The sequence below is a fragment of the Heterodontus francisci genome, chromosome 48 (assembly GCF_036365525.1).
Source record: "Heterodontus francisci isolate sHetFra1 chromosome 48, sHetFra1.hap1, whole genome shotgun sequence".
NCBI classification, from domain to species: Eukaryota; Metazoa; Chordata; class Chondrichthyes; order Heterodontiformes; family Heterodontidae; genus Heterodontus; species Heterodontus francisci.
Genome location: NC_090418.1, coordinates 6,036,276 through 6,064,226, shown reverse-complemented (window position 1 = coordinate 6,064,226; position 27,951 = coordinate 6,036,276). Strand labels below are relative to the sequence as shown.

Genomic DNA, 27,951 nt, shown 5'->3' with positions numbered 1-27,951 from the left:
AATTATCTTAAATCTGTGTCCCTCTGGTTACCGACCCTCCTGCCAGTGGAAACAGTTTCTCCTTATTCAGTCTCTCAAAACCCTTCATCATTTTGAACGCCTCTATTAAATCTTCCCCCTTAACCTTCTCTGCTCTAAGGAGAACAATCCCAGCTTCTCCCAGTCTCTCCACATTAACTGAACTCCCTCATCCCTGGTAACATTCCAGTAAATCTCCTCTGCACCCACTCCAAGCCCTCACGCGCGTGCCCAGAATGGGACACAATACTTCTGCGGAGGCCTCACCAGCGATTTACAAAACAGTTCAGGCTCTGAAGCTCCAAACGGAACAAATCAAACAGATTGGGCTCAAGACGTTAAGTTAAAAATTATTTTATTCAAGGATTACAAAACCGCAAAATGGCGAAGCGAGTGAGCGCCCACTGTGCCGATACCAGTGTGCCCATTACCCAGCAGTGGGCAACTGACTGCAAACCATGTCAGCAAGTCATGTGGTGACCGACAGTAATATTGTCCCAACGCAGACGTCGGTTTGTACCATTATTAGAATCGGGGCACTTCACTATTACCGTCATCACACCACACAACACCTTTTAACCGTTCACAAAATGCTGAGGCACAGAGAGTTCAGCCTTGGCGCAGTGGGCAGCACTGTCTTTTTTTGTTATTCTTTCATGGGATGTGGGTATCACTGGGGCAAGGCCAGCATTTATTGCCCATCTCTAATTGCCCTTGACAAATGAGTGAGGGGACAGTCACATGTCGGCCAGACCAGGTAAGGATTTATTTATCAATTAATTGAATTTAAATTCCACCAGCTGCCAAGTGGGATTTGAACCCGTGACCCCGGGGCATCAGCCTGGCCCTCTGGATTACTAGCTCAGTGATGTTACCACTACACCACCATCTCTCACCTGTAAAGACTGTGGGTTCGAGCCCCACTCCACAGACCTGGGCACAAGAACACAGGCCGGCGCAGATTTGTGTACTTTTGTACCCGGAGCGGACTCAGAGGCAAGAGAGCAGCTCACTGAAGCCCCAGGTGACACTCAGAACTCTCTGTCACGACTGGAAGGAGAGCAGGGGAGTTCTCCCCAGTGTCCTGGGCCAATATTTATCACGCGGGAGCATGCTGTGCGCAAGCTGGCTACCCCGTTTCCTACAATACAACCACACTTCAAAAAAGCAAAACTGCAAAGAGCTTTGGGATGTCCTGAGGTCGAGAATGGTGCTACAGAAATGCACGTGGTGATCTGGTGCCCCCTACAGTTGAGGGGCGTGAATCAAAACTGGGGCGCTCTCACCCCACCTAGTGGCCATGCCAAGAGCGACTCGCCCAGTGTCTCCTCTCCAGCCAGGCAGCCCACACCCAGACTGTGGCCCATCCAGCTTGCCTTGTGACACTGGGAGACCAACAGGGCACTGATGGCGAGATGTCCACTGACACCAGGCACCCTGCTTTCCTTTGCACAAGCGGCCGTTCCTCACATGCGAGTCCAGGCGGCTGGTCGACCTGGGGGGGCATCACGGCTGAACCTGACTCTGCCCCTCCCCCCCCCCCCCCACTGGTTGTCAACTTGCCTACCTTTCTGGCAGGAGGTAGTGGGGGCGGTCGAGGGACAGGCAGTCACAGGGCAAAGGTAAAGCAGTCCCAAACCAGGAATTGAACCAGGGACGCGCTGGTCTGTAACCCTCAGACATCACCTCGGAGTCATTTGAGGGGGGATTAAAGCCAGTGTCCCTGATGGGCCAATCAGCTGCAATCTTTGGTCCTGAGCCACACAGTTCAAGAAGGTCCCAGATTTGATCCTTCCGGGTTGGGGAGGAAAGGGGCTGATCAGCTGTGATAGCCTTCACTCTGAAACGGTGGGTCAAAGAGCAGTCAGATCATCATTGGAAGTTACTTCGATCAGGAGGGAGCCCAGCGGGTGCTGCCTGTTGGACTTGTCCAGGAGCTGAACGACACAACTCGACCCACTCTCATTCTGCTCCGCTGCAACACTGACCTGGCCCAGGAACACATCCCTCAGAAAGCTGCTCGACCAAACCTTTGGGGAAAGGAGGGGAGAGGGAAACGAAGGGGTAAGTTTCAGTCCACGGGCATTATTTATCTACAAACAAGGCATGTTTTCAAATACACTCAGAAACCCCGTCGATATGTAGAGTCAGTGCCCACAGACCCTATACCCCAGTGAGAATCAGTGCCCACAGTCCCTATACCCGAGTGAGAGTCAGTGCCCACAGACCCTATACCCCAGTGAGAGTCAGTGCCCACAGACCCTATACCCCAGTGAGAGTCAGTGCCCACAGACCCTATACCCCAGTGAGAATCCATGCCCACAGACCCTATACCCCAGTGAGAGTCAGTGCCCACAGACCCTATACCCCAGTGAGAGTCAGTGCCCACAGACCCTATACCCTAGTGAGAGTCAGTGCACACAGACCCTATACCCCAGTGAGAGTCAGTGCCCACAGACCCTATACCCCAGTGAGAGTCAGTGCCCACAGACCCTATACCCCAGTGAGAATCAGTGCACACAGACCCTATACTCCAGTGAGAGTCAGTGCACACAGACCCTATACCCCAGTGAGAATCCGTGCCCACAGACCCTATACCCCAGTGAGAATCAGTGCCCACAGACCCTATACCCCCGTGAGAGTCAGTGCCCACAGTCCCTATACCCCAGTGAGAATCAGTGCCCACAGACCCTATACCCCAGTGAGAGTCAGTGCCCACAGTCCCTATACCCCAGTGAGAATCCGTGCACACAGACCCTATACTCCAGTGAGAGTCAGTGCCCACAGACCCTATACTCCAGTGAGAGTCAGTGCCCACAGACCCTATACCCCAGTGAGAATCAGTGCACAGAGACTCTATACCCCAGTGAGAATCCGTGCACACAGACCCTATACTCCAGTGAGAGTCAGTGCCCACAGACCCTATACCCCAGTGAGAATCAGTGCCCACAGACCCTATACCCCAGTGAGAGTCAGTGCCCACAGACCCTATACTCCAGTGAGAGTCAGTGCCCACAGACCCTATACCCCAGTGAGAATCCGTGCCCACAGACCCTATACCCCAGTGAGAATCAGTGCCCACAGACCCTATACCCCAGTGAGAATCAGTGCCCACAGACCCTATACTCCAGTGAGAATCAGTGCACACAGACCCTATACCCCAGTGAGAATCAGTGCACACAGACCCTATACCCCAGTGAGAATCCGTGCACACAGACCCTATACCCCAGTGAGAATCAGTGCCCACAGACCCTATACCCCAGTGAGAGTCAGTGCCCACAGACCCTATACTCCAGTGAGAATCAGTGCACACAGACCCTATACCCCAGTGAGAATCCGTGCCCACACACCCTATACCCCAGTGAGAATCAGTGCCCACAGACCCTATACTCCAGTGAGAGTCAGTGCCCACAGACCCTATACCCCAGTGAGAATCAGTGCACACAGACCCTATACTCCAGTGAGAATCCGTGCACACAGACCCTATACCCCAGTGAGAATCAGTGCACACAGACCCTATACCCCAGTGAGAATCAGTGCCCACAGTCCCTATACCCCAGTGAGAGTCAGTGCCCACAGACCCTGCACCCCAGTGAGAGTCAGTGCCCACAGTCCCTATACCCCAGTGAGAATCAGTGCACACAGACCCTATACTCCAGTGAGAGTCAGTGCACACAGACCCTATACCCCAGTGAGAGTCAGTGCACACAGACCCTATACCCCAGTGAGAGTCAGTGCACACAGACCCTATACTCCAGTGAGAGTCAGTGCACACAGACCCTATACCCCAGTGAGAATCAGTGCACACAGACCCTATACCCCAGTGAGAGTCAGTGCACACAGACCCGATACCCCAGTGAGAGTCAGTGCACACAGACCCTATACCCCAGTGAGAGTCAGTGCACACAGACCCTATACCCCAGTGAGAGTCAGTGCACACAGACCCTATACCCCAGTGAGAGTCAGTGCACACAGACCCTATACTCCAGTGAGAGTCAGTGCCCACAGACCCTATACCCCAGTGAGAGTCAGTGCACACAGACCCTATACCCCAGTGAGAATCAGTGCACACAGACCCTATACCCCAGTGAGAGTCAGTGCCCACAGACCCTATACTCCAGTGAGAATCAGTGCACACAGACCCTATACCCCAGTGAGAATCCGTGCCCACAGTCCCTATACCCCAGTGAGAGTCAGTGCCCACAGACCCTATACTCCAGTGAGAATCAGTGCACACAGACCCTATACTCCAGTGAGAATCCGTGCCCACAGACCCTATACTCCAGTGAGAGTCAGTGCCCACAGACCCTATACCCCAGTGAGAGTCAGTGCACACAGACCCTATACCCCAGTGAGAGTCAGTGCACACAGACCCTATACCCCAGTGAGAGTCAGTGCACACAGACCCTGTACCCCAGTGAGAGTCAGTGCCCACAGACCCTATACCCCAGTGAGAGTCAGTGCCCACAGACCCTATACTCCAGTGAGAATCAGTGCACACAGACCCTATACTCCAGTGAGAATCCGTGCCCACAGACCCTATACTCCAGTGAGAGTCAGTGCCCACAGACCCTATACCCCAGTGAGAATCCGTGCCCACAGACCCTATACTCCAGTGAGAGTCAGTGCCCACAGACCCTATACCCCAGTGAGAGTCAGTGCACACAGACCCTATACCCCAGTGAGAGTCAGTGCACACAGACCCTATACTCCAGTGAGAATCAGTGCACACAGACCCTATACTCCAGTGAGAGTCAGTGCCCACAGACCCTATACCCCAGTGAGAGTCAGTGCACACAGACCCTATACCCCAGTGAGAGTCAGTGCACACAGACCCTATACCCCAGTGAGAGTCAGTGCACACAGACCCTATACCCCAGTGAGAGTCAGTGCACACAGACCCTGTACCCCAGTGAGAGTCAGTGCCCACAGACCCTATACCCCAGTGAGAGTCAGTGCCCACAGTCCCTATACCCCAGTGAGAATCCGTGCACACAGACCCTATACTCCAGTGAGAATCTGTGCCCACAGTCCCTATACCCCAGTGAGAGTCAGTGCCCACAGACCCTATACCCCAGTGAGAATCCGTGCACACAGACCCTATACTCCAGTGAGAATCTGTGCCCACAGTCCCTATACCCCAGTGAGAGTCAGTGCCCACAGACCCTATACCCCAGTGAGAATCCGTGCACACAGTCCCTATACTCCAGTGAGAGTCAGTGCCCACAGACCCTATTCCCCAGTGAGAGTCAGTGCCCACAGACCCTATACCCCAGTGAGAGTCAGTGCCCACAGACCCTATACCCCAGTGAGAATCCGTGCACACAGACCCTATACTCCAGTGAGAGTCAGTGCCCACAGACCCTATACCCCAGTGAGAGTCAGTGCACACAGACCCTATACCCCAGTGAGAGTCAGTGCCCACAGACCCTATACCCCAGTGAGAGTCAGTGCACACAGACCCTATACCCCAGTGAGAGTCAGTGCACACAGACCCTATACCCCAGTGAGAGTCAGTGCCCACAGACCCTATACCCCAGTGAGAGTCAGTGCACACAGGCCCTATACCCCAGTGAGAGTCAGTGCCCACAGACCCTATACCCCAGTGAGAGTCAGTGCCCACACACCCTGCACCCCAGTGAGAGTCAGTGCCCACAGACCCTATACCCCAGTGAGAGTCAATGCCCACAGACCCTATACCCCAGTGAGAATCAGTGCCCACAGACCCTATACTCCAGTGAGAATCCGTGCCCACAGACCCGATACTCCAGTGAGAATCCGTGCCCACAGACCCTATACCCCAGTGAGAGTCAATGCCCACAGACCCTATACCCCAGTGAGAATCAGTGCCCACAGTCCCTATACCCCAGTGAGAATCTGTGCCCACAGTCCCTATCATCCAGTGAGAATCAGTGCACACAGACCCTATACCCCAGTGAGAGTCAGTGCACACAGTCCCTATACCCCAGTGAGAATCTGTGCCCACAGTCCCTATCATCCAGTGAGAATCAGTGCACACAGACCCTATACCCCAGTGAGAGTCAGTGCCCACAGACCCTATACCCCAGTGAGAGTCAATGCCCACAGACCCTATACCCCAGTGAGAATCAGTGCCCACAGACCCTATACTCCAGTGAGAATCCGTGCCCACAGTCCCTATCATCCAGTGAGAATCAGTGCACACAGACCCTGTACCCCAATGAGAGTCAGTGCCCACAGACCCTATACCCCAGTGAGTCAGTGCCCACAGACCCTATACCCCCGTGTGTCAGTGCCCACAGACCCTATACCCCAGTGAGAGTCAGTGCCCACAGACCCTATACCCCAGTGAGTCAGTGCCCACAGACCCTATACCCCAGTGAGAGTCAGTGCCCACTCACCCTGTACCCCAGTGAGAGTCAGTGCCCACAGGCCCTATACCCCAGTGAGAGTCAGTGCCCACAGGCCCTATACCCCAGTGAGAGTCAGTGCCCACAGACCCTATACCCCAGTGAGAGTCAGTGCCCACAGACCCTGTACCCCAGTGAGAGTCAGTGCCCACAGACCCTATACCCCAGTGAGAATCAGTGCCCACAGACCCTATACTCCAGTGAGAATCCGTGCCCACAGACCCGATACTCCAGTGAGAATCCGTGCCCACAGTCCCTATCATCCAGTGAGAATCAGTGCACACAGACCCTATACCCCAGTGAGAGTCAGTGCCCACAGACCCTATACCCCAGTGAGAGTCAATGCCCACAGACCCTATACCCCAGTGAGAATCAGTGCCCACAGACCCTATACTCCAGTGAGAATCCGTGCCCACAGTCCCTATCATCCAGTGAGAATCAGTGCACACAGTCCCTATACCCCAGTGAGAATCCGTGCCCACAGACCCTATACCCCAGTGAGAGTCAGTGCCCACAGACCCTATACCCCAGTGAGAATCCGTGCCCACAGTCCCTATCATCCAGTGAGAATCAGTGCACACAGACCCTGTACCCCAATGAGAGTCAGTGCCCACAGACCCTATACCCCAGTGAGTCAGTGCCCACAGACCCTATACCCCCGTGTGTCAGTGCCCACAGACCCTATACCCCAGTGAGAGTCAGTGCCCACAGACCCTATACCCCAGTGAGAGTCAGTGCCCACTCACCCTGTACCCCAGTGAGAGTCAGTGCCCACAGGCCCTATACCCCAGTGAGAGTCAGTGCCCACAGGCCCTATACCCCAGTGAGAGTCAGTGCCCACAGACCCTATGCCCCAGTGAGAGTCAGTGCCCACAGACCCTGTACCCCAGTGAGAGTCAGTGCCCACAGACCCTATGCCCCAGTGAGAGTCAGTGCCCACAGACCCTATGCCCCAGTGAGAGTAAATGCCCACAGACCCTATACCCCAGTGAGAGTCAGTGCCCACAGACCCTATGCCCCAGTGAGAGTCAGTGCCCACAGACCCTATGCCCCAGTGAGAGTAAATGCCCACAGACCCTATACCCCAGTGAGAGTCAGTGCCCACAGACCCTATGCCCCAGTGAGAGTCAGTGCCCACAGACCCTATGCCCCAGTGAGAGTAAATGCCCACAGACCCTATGCCCCAGTGAGAGTCAGTGCCCACAGACCCTATGCCCCAGTGAGAGTCAGTGCCCACAGACCCTATACCCCAGTGAGAGTCAGTGCCCACAGACCCTGTACCCCAGTGAGAATGCCTTCAAGAGGTGAAGGGTAAGATTGGTGAATTCACCGCCTCCCCACTCCAAGGGCCCCAGCCGAGTGAAAAACACATCACACACCTGAATTTTGATGGGCTTTTTCTCATTCCTCCTGTAGAACAATCCCTTCAGGTCAAAGTCAGGGTTGCAGTTTGACTTGTGCACCTTGGATTTCACTTTGGTTCCCTCGCTGCTGATTTCCACGTAGGCATCAGGCACTGAGAGCAAAGGGAGAAGAAGATGACAGCAGATAGAGAACCTGGGCCGACATAGCGCCTCATGCCCACCCTGCCCAGAGCCTTTGTGTTTTCTTTGAGAGGTGGGCAAAGCTGCCATTCATTGTTCATTCCTCACTGTCCTGAGGTGGTGGTGCTGGGCCTTCCCTGGTCCCAGCTCCCAGCTCCCTTGACCACTTTCAATGAGTAGCTGAGAGTTAATCAGGTTGATGTAGGATTGGAGTCAGATATAGGGCCAGAGCAGATAAGGACAGCAGGTTTCCTTCCCTAAAGGAGGGCACGGAGATATTATTCAAGATATTACGGGGAACAGACAGGGTCGATAGAGGGAAACTATTTCCGCTGGTCGGGGAGTCTGGGACTAGGGGGCAGAGTCTAAAAATTAGAGCCCGATCTTTCAGGAGTGAAATTAGGAAACACTTCTACACAGCAAGGAGGAGTTTGATAGCGTAGACGTAGAGATGATAGCAAGACCAGAACAAGGAGCCATAAATATAACATGGTCACTAATAAATCCAGTAGGGAATTCAGGAGAAACGTAGGGTCATTATGGCACAGAAGGAGGCCATTCGGCCCATCGAGTCCATGCCAGCTCTCTGTAGAGCAATCCAGTCAGTCCCATTCCCCCGCTCTATTCCCGTAGTCTTGTAAGTTTATTTCCCTCACGTGCCCATCCAATTTCCTTTTGAAATCATCGATCGTCTCCGCTTCCACCGCCCTCGTAGACAGCGAGTTCCAGGTCATTACTACTCGCTGTGTAAAAAAGTTCTTCCTCACATCCCCCTCCCCACTTCATCTCTTGTCCAAAACCTTAAATCTGTGTCCCCATAGTCTTTGTACCATCAGCCAATGGGAATAACTTCTCTTTCTCTAACTTACCTAAGGCTGTCTTAATCTTGTACACCTCGATCAAATCTCCCCTCAGTCTCCTCTCCTCCAAGGAGAACATAAGAAAAAGCAGGAGTAGACCATAAGGCCTCTTTGATACGATCATGACTGATCCTCAGACTCAACTCCACTTTCCCGCCCACTCCCCACATCCCTCGATTCCTTGAGGCACCAACAATCTGTCTGTCCCAGCCTTAAATAAATTCAACGACAGAGCATCCACAACCCTCTGGGATAGAGAATCCCAAAGATTCACAACCCTTTTTAGTGAAGAAAGACGTCTTTCCCCAGAGAGTGGTGAGAATGTGGAACTCGCTACCACAGGGAGTGGTTGAGGTGAATTGTGTCGATACATTTAAGGGGAAGCTGGATAAACACATGAGGGAGAAAGGAATAGAAGGATGTGGCGATTGGGTGAGGTGAAGAGGCTCGTGTGGAGCAGAAACACCAGAACGGAGCAGATGGGCCGAATGGCCTGTGATGTAGACTCTGTCACTTGTAAAGGTGCACTGAAGCCAAGAATCAAGATTTTGTTCGAAGAGACACTGGTTTCAAACAAAGAAGCTATTCCACCAATAACCTTGAGATCCTCCATGGAAATTCTTTTCTTTCTTCTTTTTCACCTTAGAGTGTTAAAGGCACTATACAAATGCAAATTTTTGTTCTTGGTCTCCTAGAGCTACGAAATAGGGTTGGTAAGCAGGACTGCTAAAACATAACCTCAGACAAAACAAACATACAGGCTTCAAGGGCCAGAAAACCCATCAATGGATAGGAAATCGAGCAAGTAGATTTTTTTCATTTGTTTATGGGGATTGTGGGTATTGCTGGCCAGGCCAGCATTTATTGCCCATCCCTAATTGCCTTTGAGAAGGTGGTGGTGAGCTGCCTTCTTGAACCGCTGCAGTCCATTTGGGGTAGGTAGATCCACAGTACTATTAGGAAGGGAGTTCCAGGATTTTGACCCAGCGACAATGAAGGAACGGCGATATAGTTCCAAGTCAGGATGGTGTGTGACTTGGAGGGAAACTTGCAGGTGCTGGTGGTCCCATGCATCTGCTGCCCTTGTCCTTCTAGTTGGTAGAGGTTGCGGGTTTGGAAGGTGCTGTCGAAGGAGTCTTGGTGAGTTGCTGCAGTGCATCTTGTAGATGGTACACACTGCTGCCACTGTGCGTCGGTGGTGGAGGGAGTGAATGTTTGTGGATGGGGTGCCAGACAAGCGGGCTGCTTTGTCCTGGATGGTGTCGAGCTTCTTCAGTGTTGTTGGAGCTGCACCCATCCAGGCAAGTGGAGAGTATTCCATCACACTCCTGACTTGTGCCTTCTAGAGGGGGAGTCAGGAAGTGAGTCACTTGCCACAGAATTTGCAGCTCTGACCTGCTCTTGTAGCCACGGTATTTATGTGGCTGGTCCAGTTCAGTTTCTGGTCAATGGTAACCTCCCCCCCCGCGCCCCTGCAGGTTGTTGATAGTGGGGGATTCAGTGATGGTAATGCCATTGAACATCAAGGAGTGATGGTTGGATTCTCTATTGACTGAGATGGTCATTGATTGGCACTTGCACTCAGATCTAAGCTAGCCGAGTTCAGAAGATGATGCAAGACACAGCTTGAAAACTGAGGGTTTGTGTTGGAGCAGGACACCAAGGGTTGTAGAGCCAAGGTGAGTAGATAGAGTTGAGGTACGGGACAGCCACGGCCAGATTGAATGGCGGGAAGAACAGGCCTTGAGGGGCTGAATGGCCTCCTCTAGTGTCTGTGTTCCTTGGAGAGAGATTATCCCCAGTTTATAACCAGGAAGGCAAAGGGTAAAGTCTGCAAAGGGAAGGACTGACGTAGAGCTACCGGTTAAATGGGGCATTGCGGCAGGGGATTGTAGCTGCATTTTGCACCTCTTGAAGGCCGAGGTGGGATTCGATCTCGGTTTGTGTGGCTCAGTCTGGGCAGAGTTTGAGGAGGAATTTCCTACTTACAGCGGGAGGATTCCGGAAGCCGTAACCCAGCGGCGCTGTGGACGTGGATGGAAGTGACGCGCTTCGGGTAACCAAGGCAACAGCTCCAGAACGATGGCTTGGGCTGGTCCAACGTCAGCTCCCTGGTGGGAGGGGGAAGGGAGGAGAAACAGAACAGGCCGGTTCATGAGTTGTCCACTAGGCTGGCGAATTATGGGTTGTGGGGGGGGTGGGGGGGGAGGGGAGACCGGGTCGCAGAGCGGGTACCTGAGCTTGGCGGGCATCTCGGTGAAGAGTCGAAGCATGAACCTTCCGGACTGGGCCGGCTCGAAGGTGCTCGGGACGATGATGTAACTGCCCTGCTTCAGCTCGGCCCTGAGGAAGACGCTCCGCGCGTTGATGTAGGTCGACCCCGTGACCTTCTCCTGGAACACGTGCATCCGGTACTCCCGGTTCAGTTCCACCTGGTAACCAGAGGAGGGGTTGGAGTTGTAATTCAGTGTGAGGGCCATGGCTCAGCGGGTAGTAGTCTCTCTCTCTCTCACTCACTCTGCCCTTCGGGTCAGTAGGTTGTGGTTTGAGTCCCGCTCCTGCGATTTGAGGACATAATCCATGCTGACCCTCGGTCGCAGTACTGAGGGGGTGCTGCACTGTCAGAGGTGCTGTATTTCAGGGGAGACGTTAAACCGTCTGCCCTCTCACATGCTGTGGCGACTAATGCAAGAATAGTTCTGAGAGAGAGGGAGAGAGAGAGAGAGAGCACTCACCAAGTGACACCTGAACCTGATCAGACTCAACACACACATTCATTTAATTCTTTTCAAAAGGTTCACTGGAATGATTCCTGGGATGAGAGGGTTATCTTATGAGGATAGAGGTGAGGAGATACGTTTTTCCCTGAGGAGGGTGAGTTGGTGGAACTCTCTTCCCCGGACAGCGATGGAGGCAGGGTCACTGAATGTTTTAAAGGCAGAGGTCGACAGATTCTTGACCAAGAAGGGAGTCAAAGGGTATCGGGAGGTAGGGGGGGGTCGGCAGGAAAGTGGAGTTGAGTCCACAAGCAGATCAGCCATGATCTTATAGAACAGCAGGGCAAACTCGAAGGGCCGAATGGCCCACTCCTGCTCCTAGTTCGTTTGTCCGTACGGTCAACATATTACATTAAATGTCAAACTGTTCCTCCCACACAGGTCGGGAAGGGCAGGTTGATCTTTGAGGGGCTGCCTCAGAGGCAAGGGACCATCTGAGGTGTCCTCGGAGCTCCCACTTTAAGCTCCACGTGCCTCTACCTCCGCTGTTATTCACACAGAGACAGGAACTCCGCCCCGCACTGTGGCACCCCTCCCCTGCCTCGTCCGCTAAACGCCTGGACGCCCTGTGATCGGGATAGTTGACCGTAACATTTCTGCTCCCCACTCGCGAGTGCGCCCGGGGCCCTTGTTGCCACTCACCCGGAAGATCTCAAAGCCGATGGAGAGGTTCTGCCCTGATCCCTCTTTGCGGTACAGCCTCCTGTCTTCCTGCTGCAAGGACAGCAGTGCGGAGTCATCACTTGGAATATTGAACACAAACTGCGGGAGGCCGGAGAGAGAACAAGAGGGCACGGTGAGAGCTCAGCACTGACAACGCTCATTAACGACAGCTGTACTTCCCTGAAACAAGATTCCGACATCTCTGCACTTCCACCTCTTTTCAAAGTGAGACCTCCATTTACTCCAGAGCTCAGGGCCTCAGGCAGCTGAAGGCAAACCACCAATGGTGGAGCGATGGGAATCGGGGATGCACAAGAGGTCAGAATTGGAGGAGTGCAGAGATCTCGGAGGGTTGTGGGGCTGGAGGAGGGTTACAGAGATAGGGGAGGGAGTGAGGTCAAGGAGGGATTTGAAAACAAGGATGAGAATTTTGAAAACTCAGGTGCTGCCAGACTGGAAGCCGTTGCAGGTGAGCGAGCACAGTGAGGGGCGGGGGGGGGGGGATTGATAGGCGAACAGGACTTTGTGAACGCGCTTGACCAGCACAGACCTGAGGGTTCTGGAGGAACGTGTCCCGGTTGTTGACGCAGCCACCACTGCGGTTCTGAAGTGGATGGGCAAGGACAAGCCATTCACTCAAACGTGTGGCCTCCACCCAGGTCTTATGGAAGCTGAACAAGGATGTATTGATCTGTCGGCACACCACGAGGTCCGTGAAGTAAGCGGAGAAGTCATCGAAATTCATCCTACATTGCAAGGAAGGAAGACAACACCCCGAGTTAACTCGTCACATCCATCGAATTTAGCGCAGAGACTTGGCCATTCAGCCCAACAGGCCATGCTGTTCCCTCCCAACCCCTACTTCATCTAATACTATCCTTCTAACTGTTACTCCTTTCTCACGCCTTTAAAGGGAAGCTCGTTAATTACACGAGGGAGAAAGGACAACGAGGATAACGGGTTTTAAACCCACCCCCCACCCCCCCCAATCTCGGGAGCATTGGCATTAATTAGGTTCAACCCTGAAATCTCCGGAAATTTCTCAGTGTCCTGGAATTCTAGCCCGGCACATAATACTGCTTTGCTATTGGACAACAGGAGCACTGGGTCGCCCACAGAGTACGCCTGCACAGAAACAACAATTTGCATTGATATAGCGCCTTTAACAGAGTAAAACGTTCCAAGGGTGCTTCACAGGATCGATTATCAAACAAAATTTGACACCGAGCCACGTAAGGAGATATTAGGGACAAGCGACCAAAAGCTCGGTCAAAGAGGTCGGTTTTAAGGGAGCGTCTTAAAAGGAGGAGAGAGAAGTGGAGAGGTTTAGGGAGGGAATTCCAGAGCTTGGGGCCCCAGGCAGCTGAAGGCACGTCCGCCAATGGTGGAGCGATGGAAATCGGGGGATGGGCAAGAGGCCGGAATTGGAGGAGCGCAGAGACGGAGTGTGTTTATTGAAAGCTCTAAAATCTTACCAGAACTCTCCGTCATCCCGGACGGTGACCCCCATCTTCTCCCGCTCAGCCTGGCCGATACGTTTCCATTCTTCAGACCTGGACATAAAACCGGGCAAAAGGTTTGACACAGGCCCAACATGGTGCCTTATCCCAAATATCGTCCCCTCCTCCCCCAACGGGCAGGGCTCTCACTGGTGGCAGTCCGCACCACCCTCCCCTCACCTGCGTCCCCTCCCCTCAGCCCCTTGCACAAGTGGTCGCTCCTCACTGTGCAACCTTCAGCAGCGAGTGGTCCCCAGTCATGGAGGAAGTGAGGGGGCCTCACAGTGTAGCCCAGAACTCAGCTACATCCGACAGCCCTGCACAAACGCACGTCAACGTGTGGTAAAAGGCAGCAAAATCTCAGGCTTCATTCCCAGCCCAGCATTTCCAACTGAAATTGTGCTCAATTGCAGAGCCCCAGCTATAGGCCGGCCATGATTAGCTTCACACTCTTCACCATTCTTCACCATCCTTGTCCCTACATCTCCTGCAGCTTTATTGACCATTTCACTGCTCATGTTACCCTCGCCCCCTCTCTGCGTCCACCTGAAACATTCACTGGACTTAATACCAATTGGTACATTGGATCAAAGAGTGACCTTTCAACTCTTTGGCCCATGTTCTGATTGGATGGTAGTCTCTAGGTGGCTCCAGGGTCATTCTCAGTGATCAAGGAGCATAACATTCTGTATCTAACCCCATGCTGTACCTGTCCTGGGAGTGTTTGATGGGGGACAGTGTAGAGGGAGCTTTACTCTGTATCTAACCCCCGTACTGTACCTGTCCTGGGAGTGTTTGATGGGGACAGTGTAGAGGGAGCTTTACTCTGTATCTAACCCCCGTACTGTACCTGTCCTGGGAGTGTTTGATGGGGACAGTGTAGAGGGAGCTTTACTCTGTATCTAACCCCCGTACTGTACCTGTCCTGGGAGTGTTTGATGGGGACAGTGTAGAGGGAGCTTTACTCTGTATCTAACCCCATGCTGTATCTGTCCTGGGAGTGTTTGATGGGACAGTGTAGAGGGAGCTTTACTCTGTATCTAACCCCGTGCTGTATCTGTCCTGGGAGTGTTTGATGGGACAGTGTAGAGGGAGCTTTACTCTGTATCTAACCCCCGTACTGTACCTGTCCTGGGAGTGTTTGATGGGACAGTGTAGAGGGAGCTTTACTCTGTATCTAACCCTGTCCTGTATCTGTCCTGAGTGTGTTTGATGGGGGACAGTGTAGAGGGAGCTTTACTCTGTATCTAACCCCATGCTGTATCTGTCCTGGGAGTGTTTGATGGGACAGTGTAGAGGGAGCTTTACTCTGTATCTAACCCCCGTACTGTACCTGTCCTGGGAGTGTTTGATGGGACAGTGTAGAGGGAGCTTTACTCTGTATCTAACCCCCGTACTGTACCTGTCCTGGGAGTGTTTGATGGGACAGTGTAGAGGGAGCTTTACTCTGTATCTAACCCCCGTGCTGTACCTGTCCTGGGAGTGTTTGATGGGGGACAGTGTAGAGGGAGCTTTACTCTGTATCTAACCCCCCGTACTGTACCTGTCCTGGGAGTGTTTGATGGGGGACAGTGTAGAGGGAGCTTTACTCTATCTAACCCCTTCTGTACCTGTCCTGAGCATGAATTGACTGGGGTCCAGAGCTGCACTGATATCCCTCCCTATGTTAAGCCTCACACATACCCATCACTCCAGGCACCGTTCCATTCTGTGCTGCCCCAGGGGTTCCGCATGCGAATCATGAACAGCTTCTCGTTCTTAAAGAAGGACAGGAGGCCCACACCGGGGCGCACCTTGCGTATGTCTGTGACGCCGTAGGCGTGACCTTTCACCAAGCCGCAGCCCATCTGGGCCTCCAGCTGATCGCCAGACTCGGGCTGTAACAAATCCAGAACAAATGCGGGGCAGTGGGGTTGATAATCAGTGTACTTCCTCACAGCACCCGCCCTAACTGACCATTCACAGAGAGGACACTGATCGGCCGTTGGCAACTCAAAAGGCAGTCAGCGCCGTAATCCATTTGCACACAACAACAGTTTGCATTTATGTAGCGCCTTCAACATCACAACACATCCCAAGATGCTTTACAAGAGTGTTACCAAACACAATTTGACACCAAGCCACGTGTGATGATATTAGGGCAGGTGACCAAAAGCTCGGTCAAAGAGGTAGGTTTTTAAGGAGAGTCTTAAAGGTGGAGAGAGAGAGAGGGATGGAGCGTTTCAAGCTGGACAATCGGCCCATCTGGCCCACCTATCCCCAGCATTCCCATGGTGTGTTTCCAGTAGCTCTGAACCCCATTTGTTGACAAGAAACTGCCCAATTCCATCTCCAAACCCACTGCGAGGAAACGGGAAAGATTGGCATTTCTATAGTGACTTTCACAGCCTTGGGATGTCCCTAAGCTCTTCGCAAGCCAATGGGGTGCTTTTTGAAACGCAGTCGCTGTTGTAATATAGGAAACGTGGCAGCTAATTTGTGCACAGCAAGATCCCACAAACAGCAATGTGATAATGACCCGATAATCTGCTCTAGTGATGTTGGCTGAGGGATGAATATTGGCCTCAGGACATCGGGGAGAACTCCCCCACTGCTCGTCCATGAAATAGCGGCCGTGAGATCTTATAAATCCACCTGCGAGGAGGGGGGATGGGCGGGGGGAGGGCCTCAGTTTAGTGTCTGCTCCAAAGGACAACACCTCTGGCAGTGCAGCACTCCCTCAGTACTGGCATTGGGAGCGTCAGCCTAGATTATGGACTCAGGTGCCTGGAGACGACCGTGAACCCACAACCTTCTGACTCGAGGGGATCGAAATAGCGCAGGAGAAACCGTGCATTACCCGAATGGAGCAGCTGATCAGCGATCTCCGACCATGAGCCTTCAGAAGGTTCTGGTAGAGCTTCTTCCTCTTGTCCAGGTCATTGCTGTAGTTTTCCTTGTCCAGGGCCACCGGCTCAGAAATCCCCCCAGTGAAATCCACCAAGGCCTCGCCCGTGTTGCCCCCTTCCAGGGCCTCATAGCAGCCATTCAGCCTGTCACAGGGGCATGACATGTGGTCAATGCGTGCACAGAGGTGACTCCATTTAACCCTTCCGCTATTGCTACACACCAGTGACCTGGCAGAATTTACAGCCCAGAAACAGGCCATTCGGCCCTTCAGCTCTGTGCTGGGATTTATGCTCCACACCCCCTATTTCGTCTCACCCGATCAGCACATCCTTCTAATCCTTTCTCCCTCATGTGTTTATCCTAGCTTCCCAATCCCTGTCGTAGCGAGTTCCACATTCTCACCATTCTTTGGGTAAAGACGTTTTCTCCGGAGCGAATTCCCTTCTGGATTTATCTGTCTTATATTGATGGCCCCCGAGTTCTGGTCTCCCCCCACAAGCGGGCACATCTTCTCTACGTCTGCCCCGTCAAACTCCTTCATAATCTGAAAGACTTCCATCAGGTCACCCCTCTTCTCGAGAAACAAAAAAAAAAACTCATTTTGAATTGAAAGGGGTGCTGTCACTCTTTGTCCTGGCCCAAACCATCCTGACCCAGTCGGGCCAGTGTGCAATTCAGCCATTTAGTCTGGGAGAGGGGGATCGGTTTAGTTCCTGATGTGAATTTATTTTTGAGTCTGCAGGTACAGACCTCCCCCATTAACCCTGGTTTCTTTCTCCACAGATGCTGCCTGACCTGCTGAGTGTTTTCCAATGTCCTTCCTCAGGTTTGGAGCCCAGGACTGGACACAGTAACTCCAGATGGAGTCTGACCAAGGCTCTATACAAATGAAAATAATTTCCTCCTCTTTGTACCCTGATCCCCTCCAGTTAATGGCCTTTTGTATTACTTTTTTGATTCCTGTACTCGGATCCCTAAATCCCTTTACTCCTCCAGTCTCTCACCATCAAGAAAATAGTCAGAATCTTTCTGGATCTCACACGTCCCCACATTGAACTCCACCTACTGTAGTTTTGCCCACACATTTAATCTGTCTCTGAGTCCTTGAAACATCCTGCTCCCACTCGCCCAAGTCCCCGTCCCTCCTAGCTCAGAGTCATTGGCAAACTTGGATCAATCATTCTCTGTTTCTTCATTCCAATTTCTTTTATGGGATGTGGGCGTCACTGGCCAGGCCAGCATTTATTGCCCATCCCTAATTGCCCCTTGAGAAGGTGGTGGTGAGCTGCCTTCTTGAACCGCTGCAGTCCATGTGGGGTAGGTACACCCACAGTGCTGTTAGGAAGGGAGTTCCAGGATTTTAACCCAGCGACAGTGAAGGAACCTTGGTGCGTCGCTGCAGTGCATCTTGTAGATGGTTCACACTGCTGCCACTGTGCGTCGGTGGTGGAGGGAGTGAATGTTTAAAGTGGTGGATGGGGTATTGATCAAGCGGGCTGCTTTGTCCTGATAAATCATTGATAAATATGGTGAAAAGCTGGGGCCCAGCACAGATTCCTGGGAATCCCCACTCGTCACATCCTTCCAATTTATCTCTCTGCTACCTCCAATCCAATTTCCAACCCAAGTCAAAAGACTTTCTCCAGTCCCGTGTGCTTTCATTTTTCCCAATTCTCTCTCACGTGGAACCTCACCCAATGCTTTCTGGAAGATCATGTAAGCAACATCCACAGTCCTCTACCATCGCTAGTGACCTCCTCCAAAAGCTCAACCGAGAGAACAACTGTCTAGACACCGAGAGCAACCCGCACCGGGAAGGGGAGGCCTTCTCACTTCCGCACGCACAATCCCGACTCACTTGGCGTAGGCTTTCTCCAACAAGGAGCACCAGAATTCCCGGATGTCGTTGGAGTGGCAGAAGATGAGGCGGCCGTTGATAGTCGGGAGTCGGTCATCGATCACCACGTCGAGCCAGCTGCCGAAACGGCAGAATCGGAAGCGGAAGATCCCGGCGTAGCTGGCGGGGTGTCTCGGGTCCCATTCCTGCTCCTTGTGGTCTGGGATGACCTGCAAAAGCAATTCCAAATGTCAACATTGGTGGAAAACCTTCTCCCGGAAAAAGGAACTAATGAGGGAGTCGTCGCGTCGGGAAGCATCACGGTGAAATGTTTCAATCCCCATTTCCCATTAATTCCCAGATCCTCGATACTAATAGATCTCTGTGTCCCGATCTCCAGATTTTCCCTGGACTGGATTTCAGTGACCCGTGGGAGCGGGAGATGTATTTTCTATAGAGGAGTCTGCAGAGTGGGCAAGTGGGACTTGCTCTTAGACAACCAGCACAGACACGATGGGCCAAGAACAGGTAACGCACTGCCCCATTAAACACTGCCAAGCAGGTTAGATACTGAGCTTTATGTTTAATCCCCAGAGACCCCTGGAGAATCAGAGAGATTTGGAAACACTATTAAGAAAGAAGAGATTCCAAATTCTGCATTTAAAAAAAAGGGGTTAGATACAGAGTAAAGTACCCTCTACACCGTTCCCATCAAACACTCCCAGGACAGGTACAGCACGGGGGTTAGATACAGAGTAAAGCTCCCTCTACACCGTTCCCATCAAACACTCCCAGGACAGGTACAGCACGGAGATAGATACAGAGTAAAGCTCCCTCTACACCGTTCCCATCAAACACTCCCAGGACAGGCACAGCATGGAGATAGATACAGAGTAAAGCTCCCTCTACACTGTCCCCATCAAACACTTCGCTCTTGGGATGTGGGCATCGCTGGCTAGGCCAGCATTTATTGCCCATCCCTAATTGCCCTTGAGAAGGTGGTGGTGAGCTGCCTTCTTGAACCGCTGCAGTCCATTTGGGGTAGGTACACCCACAGTGCTGTTCGGGAGGGAGTTCCAGGATTTTAACCCAGTGACAGTGAAGGAACGGTGATATAGTTCCAAGTCAGGATGGTGTGTGACCTGGAGGGGAACTTGCAGGTGGTGGTGTTCCCATGCATTTGCTGTCCTTGTCTTTCTAGTTGGTAGAGGTCGCGGGTTTGGAAGGTGCTGTCTAAGGAACCTTTGTGAGTTGCTGCAGTGCATCTTGTAGATGGTACACACTGCTGCCACTGTGTGTCGGTGGTGGAGGGAGTGAATGTTTGTAGATGGGGTGCCAATCAAACGGGCTGCTTTGTCCTGGATGGTGTCGAGCTTCTTGAGTGTTGTTGGAGCTGCACCCATCCAGGCAAGTGGAGAGTATTCCATCACACTCCTGACTTGTGCCTTGTAGATGGTGGACAGGCTTTGGGGAGACAGGAGGTGAGTTAGTCGCTGCAGAATTCCCAGCCTCTGACCTGCTCTTGTAGTCAGAGCATTTATATGGCTGGTCCAGTTCTGTTTCTGGTCAATGGTAACCCCCAGGATGTTGATATGGGGGGGAAATCAGCGATGGTAATTCCGTTGAATACCAAGAGGAGATTCGCTCATGTTGGAACACGATGCTGTAATGGACAGCGGCACACCTGTAACCCCCTCCCCCCTCACTCCTCCTCTCCCAGCCGGACGATACTCGAGAATGGAAAGTTCCAGACCTTTTTCCAAATTGAGGGCTCTGTAGCCAGACAGGAACATGCTGCCACGAACCAGCAGTTTCCCAGGCTCCCCTGGTTGAGATCCCGGGAGCTGATCCCGTCCACAAACAGCCGTGGATCCGTGCAAAGCTCCTGAGGGGGGAAAAAAAACGGAGTTCAGGGTCACGGGAGCCGTGGAAAAAGAAATGACGGAAAGCGGACATGAGAAAATACATGGGAAGGGGCCTGCGGAATATAAAGAGGGCCTTGCATTTCAATAGCGCCTTTCACCACCTCAGTACATCCCAAAGCACTTTACAGCCAATGAAGTACTTTTGCAGTATAGTCACTGTTGTAATGTAGGAAACGATGGACTGAATGGTCTCCTTTTGTAACCATTCTATGATTCAGTTATGTCATCACACAATCACACTGAGCTATTGGGGATTGCAACTGAAAACGCTGCCTTCAAATCTGGAATGATATCAGGACGAGGGACTTTAGTTACATGGAGAGACATTAAAGGGAGATTTAATAGGGGTATTCAAAATCATGAAGGGTTTTGATAGGGTAAAGAAGGAGAAACCGTTTCCGCTGGCAGGAGGGTCGGTAACCAGAGGGACACAGATTTAAGATAATTGGCAAAAGAACCAGAAGGGGAGATGAGAATTGTGTTTTTTACACAGCGAGTTGCGACTGTGTTATGAAAGTGCTTCCATTTTTAAAAATATTTTTTGAGGACCCGTGTTTAAAAATTGTGGAAATGGATTCGTTTGAAAGACTTTGTATTTTTTTTTTAAAACGGTCACAGGAAGGACTTGAGATGTTGTTTAAAAACAAATCCTTACTGGATGTCACATGCCTTAAGCTAAATAAACAGCAGGAGCCTTGGTGACTAGGGGAGTGGTTTACAGAGAAGTGACAGGTCAAGATTTATGGTGATCAAGAGTTGGTTTCATTTTGAATATTGTTTTGAGTCAGTTGTGGGTCAGCCTGCTAAAGAGAAGCTACCAGCTCATCCATTTCCCCCCCTTTGAGAAACCCGAAGAGTCCAGTGTACACCCGAGAAACTGATGCCGCATTTCTCCTGGCAGGCTATTCAGACTCATCCTCGACCTCGCCCGAATAGAACTGCTCCAGAAAAGATCTCAGTGACAGCCGTCTATGAGTGTCTGGACGCCAGACTAAAAGGGCCAGCGGAGAAAGTCACATATCTTGTCCTTCTTTCCTTCAAGAATTAATAAGTATTTGGTCAAAGTTTTTTTTGTCTTTTCGTAAAGAGATCTCCGCAGAGAAAACTTTTTTTTTTCTCTAACCGGTGCAGACGCGTGTGTGAGAATGTGATGGGCTAATTTGGAAGGGAACTTTCATATTTCAATCTGTGTGTTAATGCTTTATTTCTTTATTGAAAAAGTCTTGTTTTATAATAAATTAATAATTTTGTTGTTTATGAAAGAAACCTGGTTGGTGGATTTTATTCTGAAATAAAAATTGGGTATATAATTGGCCATATCGGTAACTGGGTAAAACATTTAAATAGATGTTGTGACCCGTGGAAGTGGAGAAAGACAGTGCACTCCTCCAGCCTTGGTTGCAACAGACGCGGTGGAAGCAGATTCAAAAGTAACTTTCAAAGGGGGAATTGGAGAAATACTTGAAAAGGAAAAATATGCAGGGCTGTGGGGAAAGAGCAGGAGGGAGTGGGACTGATTGGATAGCTCTTTCAAAGAGCTGGCACAGGCACGATGGGCCGAATGGCCTCCTCCTGTGCTCTGTGATTCCATGATATCTGATTGCAGATTTGTGTTGGTGGATTCAGGACGGTTGGGATTGCGGGCAGCAGATTCGATGTAAATAACTGACAGGCCCGCATAAACCAACAGCTGAACCAATCCCCGTTATCTTTCACTTTCATAACTGAGGACTCGCGTTGAGGGCCAAGGCACAGCACTCTGTTGAAGAAAGCGGCAGAGAAAGACTGGAAAGTCACCGTCAGGTGATGCCCCCTATGGTCAAATTGCCTGCTGACATGTGAAGAAGGGCAGGGAAATGTGGGGTAGGGGGCTTGCCACAGTGGCAGAGTATCAGAGAGCTTTCAGCAGGGAGATAGTCCAACCATGGTGAGACAGCGGGAAGAAAGAGGGAGGGAGAGAAAGGGATAGGTGTAGGAGAGAGGCGCAGGGGGAGACAGAGGGAGAGGGGCAAGGGGATAGAGAGAGAGAGAGAGAGAGATAGGCAGAGAGGGAAGGGGTGAGGGAGAATGAGAGAGAAGGGATGGGGAGAGCGAGAGAGAGAGAGATTGAGGCAGGAGGGGAGAGAGAGAGAGAGAGAGAGAGAGAAAATGGGGTGGGGTGGGGAGAGAGAAAGGGGGCCTGGGATGAGAGAGAGGGAGGTCATGAATAAAACGAAGAAGAAACCAGGTGCTTATACAAGAAAGTAGTTTCGTGGAAGAAGTGAGGGAGAAAGTGCGCCAGTGGAGATAAGCAATGGGATGGAGAGAGAGAACGAGAGAAAGAGAAGGAAGAAGAAAGGTATGAAGGAAAAGTAAGAGGGTGATGGAGAGACAGAGAGTGAGAACAGAGAGTCACGTGAGGCAGCCCATTAACACTGAACTAAATCCTACTGACAGGTCCAAGAGGAAGATCAGCATAACTAGGGGCTATGCCAAGGCAATGGTTTCAAATATCACGAGCCGTATCTGCAGCCTTGGCTTCTCAAGAGAGAAACACCAACGATGGCAGGTCCAATTGTTCGGGGAATCTGACTGTGACCAAGTCAGAGGTCGGATCTTAGGCTCCGTCTTAAAGTGACGGAGACAAAAACAAACACAAATATTAGCTGGAACATGAGCATAATGTCAAACACACACACTGATCTAATAATAACCCACAAAGGCAAGCAGAGACCCGTCGCTAAATATAACCCTGCCAAAAGGTTCCTAAATCAAGAAGGGTAGGAAGAGAAGGAGGCCATTCAGCTCTACTAGACCACTTCTGGTTTGGTCGCTTCCCTCCCTCACCGACTGGCCATTATTGAGAAGGTGAGTCAAAAGAGCAAATGGTGGCAGGATGTTCAACTGTGGAAGGCATCGCTAACAACCCGACGCTCCCATGTGCGCGGGATCCCTCGCTGACTGGGCCTCCACAAACCCAGGCAGACAGGTCCATTGTGGGACCTTTCGTTGAACGGAGAGAGATAACAGACTCACAACACACTGAGGGAGTGGAGGAGAGTGGAGGAGAGGGGAGGGGATGGGGGGGGGTGGTGGTATTCGAGGCTAAATCCCAGCACAGCAGCTGGTGGAATTTAAATTCAATTAATTAATTTTTTTAAAAGACTCAATCAATTAAAGAACGCCACCAGTTAACATTCCCTACTTACACTCGGGCGTTTCCACTCTATATTCCCAGGAGGGGATCGGTTGTAATAGATGGAATCATCAGTGATGGGGAAGAAAGGGTCCTCAAAGAGAACCTTCTCCCGCTGACACGCTTTCCGTAGTTTCCGGTAATTCTGGTCCTTGTAGTGTCTCACACGCTGCAGCATTTTATATTGGCAGTGCCGTGTTCGCGGAGGTTGCCTGGGAATCATAGTGAGAGAGAGGTTATCCCGATTGTCAGTAGAATTTCAGGCTGGTCGTCATCGGAATCCTGGTGAGGGGGTTCCCTAAAGTCCCCGGGAGTGTGTCAATATTTACAGGGGAGTCCCCGGGAGTGTGTCAATATTTACAGGGGGGTCCCCAGGGAGTGTGTCAGTATTTACAGGGTGACCCCGGGAGTGTGTCAATATTTACAGGGGGGTCCCGGGGAGTGTGTCAGTATTTACAGGGGAGTCCCCGAGGAGTGTGTCAATAGTTACAGGGGGGTCCCCGAGGAGTGTGTCAGTATTTACAGGGGGCCTCTATGCGTCTGTGTCTGCAGCAACGAAACATTTACAGTCGTGGAGGAGTTAAACAGACTCCAGCAGATCATCTTGTGTGCACTTGACATCTGGAAGAGAGGAATCCCTCTTCCCCCTCAGCCAGCACCCCCCCCGCGAAGGTGCTGAATTTGGGTGTGGCTTTATATGTCTTCACACCCCCAGCAATATGATGCCAAGCGTGCCATCCTTCAGGTGTGAGCCAACATAGCAAAAATGGCTATTTGACTGAGGAGGGCACCACAGCCGAGCTGGCTCCTGCCCTTTCCTGCCATTCATCCACAAATTTCTGCCGCTAGCCCACAGGAATGGGCGCAAAATCTTGCTTAGCGCCACCATCAGGACATGGGCATCACAGGCAAGGCTGGTATTTATCCGTCAGCCCTCACAGCCAAGGTTGATGGAGGCCGATCACCTCACTATCAGCGAGGGTTTGGGGGGGGGGGGTGAGGGGGTCACTGGTTTGCTACGAGCTGTGGGAAACCTGGCTGATTTCCCAACTCCCGTTAACCCCCTCCACTCCACAAAGGGCTCAGTAATTAAGTCCAACCTCTTCTCTTTGTTCAACGAAAAACTATCACAAGAATGTAATTCCTTGCAGTGCGTCACAGAGACGTCACTGTATCGTCATGAGTGTTTACTTGTAACAACACTGGAGCCAGTTTGGTGAGCACTGGGTGTATGAGGTTTGAAGGCGTGGTCCTTTCCACCTCACGTCTGCAGGTTTGTTTCCCCAGACAGAACCTGATTGTTTGCAGAAAATGGTCTTTAAAGCCAACACGATGATCCCTCTTTAACAGGCCAACCAACACACTCGTCATATCCCTCAACCCCACTTACCTTCATATACCTCAAACTTGCCTATCTGCCGTTGACAGGGCAGACAGGGCCTCAGTTTAACACCTTTTAGTTTAGAGATACAGCACTGAAACAGGCCCTTCGGCCCACCGAGTCTATGCCGACCATCAACCACCCATTTATACTAATCCTACACTAATCCCATATTCCTACCACATCCCCACCTGTCCCTATATCTCCCTACCACCTACCTATACTAGGGGCAATTTATAATGGCCAATTAACCTATCAACCGGCATGTGGGAGGAAACCGGAGCACCCGGAGGAAACCCACACAGACACAGGGAGAACTTGCAAACTCCACACAGGCAGTACCCAGAATCGAACCCGGGTCCCTGGAGCTGTGAGGCTGTGGTGCTAACCACTGCGCCACTGTGCCACCTCATCTGAAAGACAGTGCCTCTGACAGTGCAGCACTCCCTCAGTACTGGGAGTATCAGCCCAGATTACGTGCTCAAGTCTCTAGAGTGGAACTGAACTAACAACTTTCTGTCTCAGAGGCAAGACAGCTGGACTGATCCACAACCCATTAAATGCTGTCGAAGAGCAGGCTTATTTCTCACTCTTCTCTCTCTCTCTAACACTTTATTCATTGAACCAACTTGTCTGCTCCATCGGGGTGAACTCTGAGTGACAGCAAGCTTGTGGCTGGTTAATTAAGCTCTCGAAATGCAGACAATGCTTAAATAGAGGCAGGGTCATCTGAGTAACTCGGCTCGTACAACCGAAAGCCAGAATAATTGCATCGGAATCACCTCTCCTCCTGTACACTGTCAGTTTCATTCCTGATATGAACTCCCTCCACAACTTTCCTGACACTCCCTTTTGCAACTTTTAAACACTCCTTTACAAACAGACTTTGAAAGGCAGTGAGTTATTCATACACGGAGGCTTCAATGGGGCATTTCAGAAAATGAATAGCCCAATGATAAAAGGTAAATAGTGAAATCGGGATTTACGGTGCTTGACCAATTTTGATTTGAACTATCTGCCAGTTCGCAAATGCAATTCCCTCACTTGACTGTGTAGCAGCAAGGTGGCTGCAGTCAGTGACAAACTTCCAGGCTCTCCTATTGCTAACACAGATCTACTGACCTGCCAGAATCATCCAAGCTCTCCCCTCTCAAACCTGGTGACCTGCCCTCGATCGGTCTCCTCTCTGCTGTAATCCTCGGCCACACAGCGCTCATGAAACTCGTGTCACTTAGACTGGACCAGAGCCAAGGAAGCTCCTGAACCAATTGGCTGTGACTTCCTGGGTTATTTCAGAATCTGAATTCAAGCCAAACACACACAAAACATTAACCCTTTAAAAACCCCTTCAAATCAGTTGCCTGACTAAATGACCTCAAATCATTTTAATGTCCTTTGTGGTGGGGGGGGGGGGGGGGGGGGGGAAGCAATTTGAATTCTGCTGCGTAGAGTGGGGCGAGTCTGCAGAGTGACAAGGGTACAGTTGCATATTGGACCAGTAATCCAGAGGAACGGACAAATGCTCTGGCAACACGAGTTCAAACCCCTCCACGGCAGCTGGGCAATTTAAATTCAGTTAACTAAATAAATCTGAAATAAAAAGCTAGTATCAGTAATAGTGACCAAAAAACTACAGGATTGCCAAACACTAATGCCCTTTAGGGAAGGAAATCTCCCGTCCTTACCCGGTCTGGCCTGTAAATTCTAGCCTTGCCAGCGATCCCCAAATCTTGTGAATTAATTAAAAAACGCATTTCCCTCCTTCTAAAGTTGAGTGGTTTTCACCATTGTTGGTTATCACTGCTCCTTTCATAGGTGACCTGACTGAAGATACCCTCTGATACCCTCTATGTGTAAAGGATTCAGATATTCAAAATCCTGCTTTTATACCTCCTAAGCTCAGAATGATTGGGGGACTGTTGGAAAGATACTAGGATGGGGTCTGAAAAGAACATGGATGAGAATAGTGCCTTTCACAGACTCAAGACATCCCAAAGTGTTCACAACGAATGGAGTACTTTCAGAATGTAGGAAACCCAACCATCAATTCACACACAGCAAGATCCCACAGACAGTAATGACTAGGTAATCTATTTCATAGGTGTAAGTTGAGGGATAAATATTGGCCAGGACCCAGGGGAGAATTCCACCCCTCTTCTTCCAATAGTGCAGTGGTATCTTCTACATTCACCTGAGAGGGAATCCCTCCAGTGGAGTTCTCCCCTGGGTCCTGGCCAACATTTATCCCTCAATACCTAAAACAGTTGACCTGGTCATTTAAGTTTCATTGCTGTTTGTGGGATCTTGCTTTACAAAAATTGGCCACCGTGTTTTCCAGTGACTAGCCTCCTAAACAATTTTGCTCCTTGTAAAGCACTTTGGCACATATGGAAGTCATACAAGTCTGTTTACTTCACCCTCAGTCACTGCACAGTTTGATGCAAAGTAGAGTCCTCTCTACACTAACCCGAAATCACAAGAGCAGCCCCTTTGTATCAACGCTGCCTGACCGTGCAAGATTCCGAGCTCCAGATCCTTTACAAAAGAGGTCCTGAAATAAACCCTTGTGAGAACCCACTGTTAAGCCAAGGCAGACGACATCCCAGCAACTCTAGCCTATGGCTTGTTAATTACAGATCCATTGTAAAACATCCCCATTCGCCCCGCATTCTTTAATTTTCAGTGCCAGGCTTTCCAATGGAACAGTACGAAAGGCATTAATGGAATCTAAGTATGTCAATGAGTCACTGGGAGCTGTTTGGCGACTGTGTCAATCTCGTTATAAAAGAGAGAGTCTTGCATTTATATCACACCTTTCATGGACTCAGAACATCCCAACACGCTTTACATCAAATTAATTGCTTTCAAAGTGTTGCAATGTAGGAAACGCTGAAACCAATGTGCACAGCAAGCTCCTACAAACAGCAATGTGATGACCAGATAGTTTTTAAAAATTTAAGTGATCTTGATTGAAGGACAGATATTGGCCCAGGA

The 27,951-nt window shown here is 51.0% G+C and overlaps 1 protein-coding gene across 1 annotated transcript; it reads right to left on the bottom strand.

The window, feature by feature from the left end:
• Positions 1-356: 356 nt before the first annotated feature.
• On the bottom strand, positions 357-26,142 carry LOC137357407 (calpain-5-like). The gene is made up of 13 exons (XM_068023750.1): positions 26,080-26,142; positions 23,590-23,788; positions 20,230-20,361; positions 18,498-18,706; positions 16,590-16,782; positions 15,434-15,627; positions 13,727-13,804; positions 12,802-12,997; positions 12,231-12,350; positions 11,047-11,243; positions 10,801-10,922; positions 7,787-7,923; positions 357-2,048 (listed from the first exon to the last, which is right to left on the bottom strand). The coding sequence occupies exons 2-13, from the start codon at positions 23,752-23,754 to the stop codon at positions 1,872-1,874; spliced, it is 1,920 nt and encodes a 639-aa protein (XP_067879851.1). The 5' UTR covers positions 23,755-23,788; positions 26,080-26,142; the 3' UTR covers positions 357-1,871.
• Positions 26,143-27,951: the final 1,809 nt, after the last annotated feature.

Bases quoted from the DNA above. Each gene is read 5' to 3' on its own strand.
- LOC137357407 (XM_068023750.1), bottom strand. From the start codon at position 23,754: ATGCTGCAGCGTGTGAGACACTACAAGGACCAGAATTACCGGAAACTA. The intron at 16,783-18,497 runs GTGAGTCGGGAT...CCCCTGTGACAG, and splicing joins TTGGAGAAAGCCTACGCCAA to GCTGAATGGCTGCTATGAGG. The intron at 2,049-7,786 runs GTGTGTGATGTG...CTTTCCCCAAAG, and splicing joins AAAAGCCCATCAAAATTCAG to GTTTGGTCGAGCAGCTTTCT.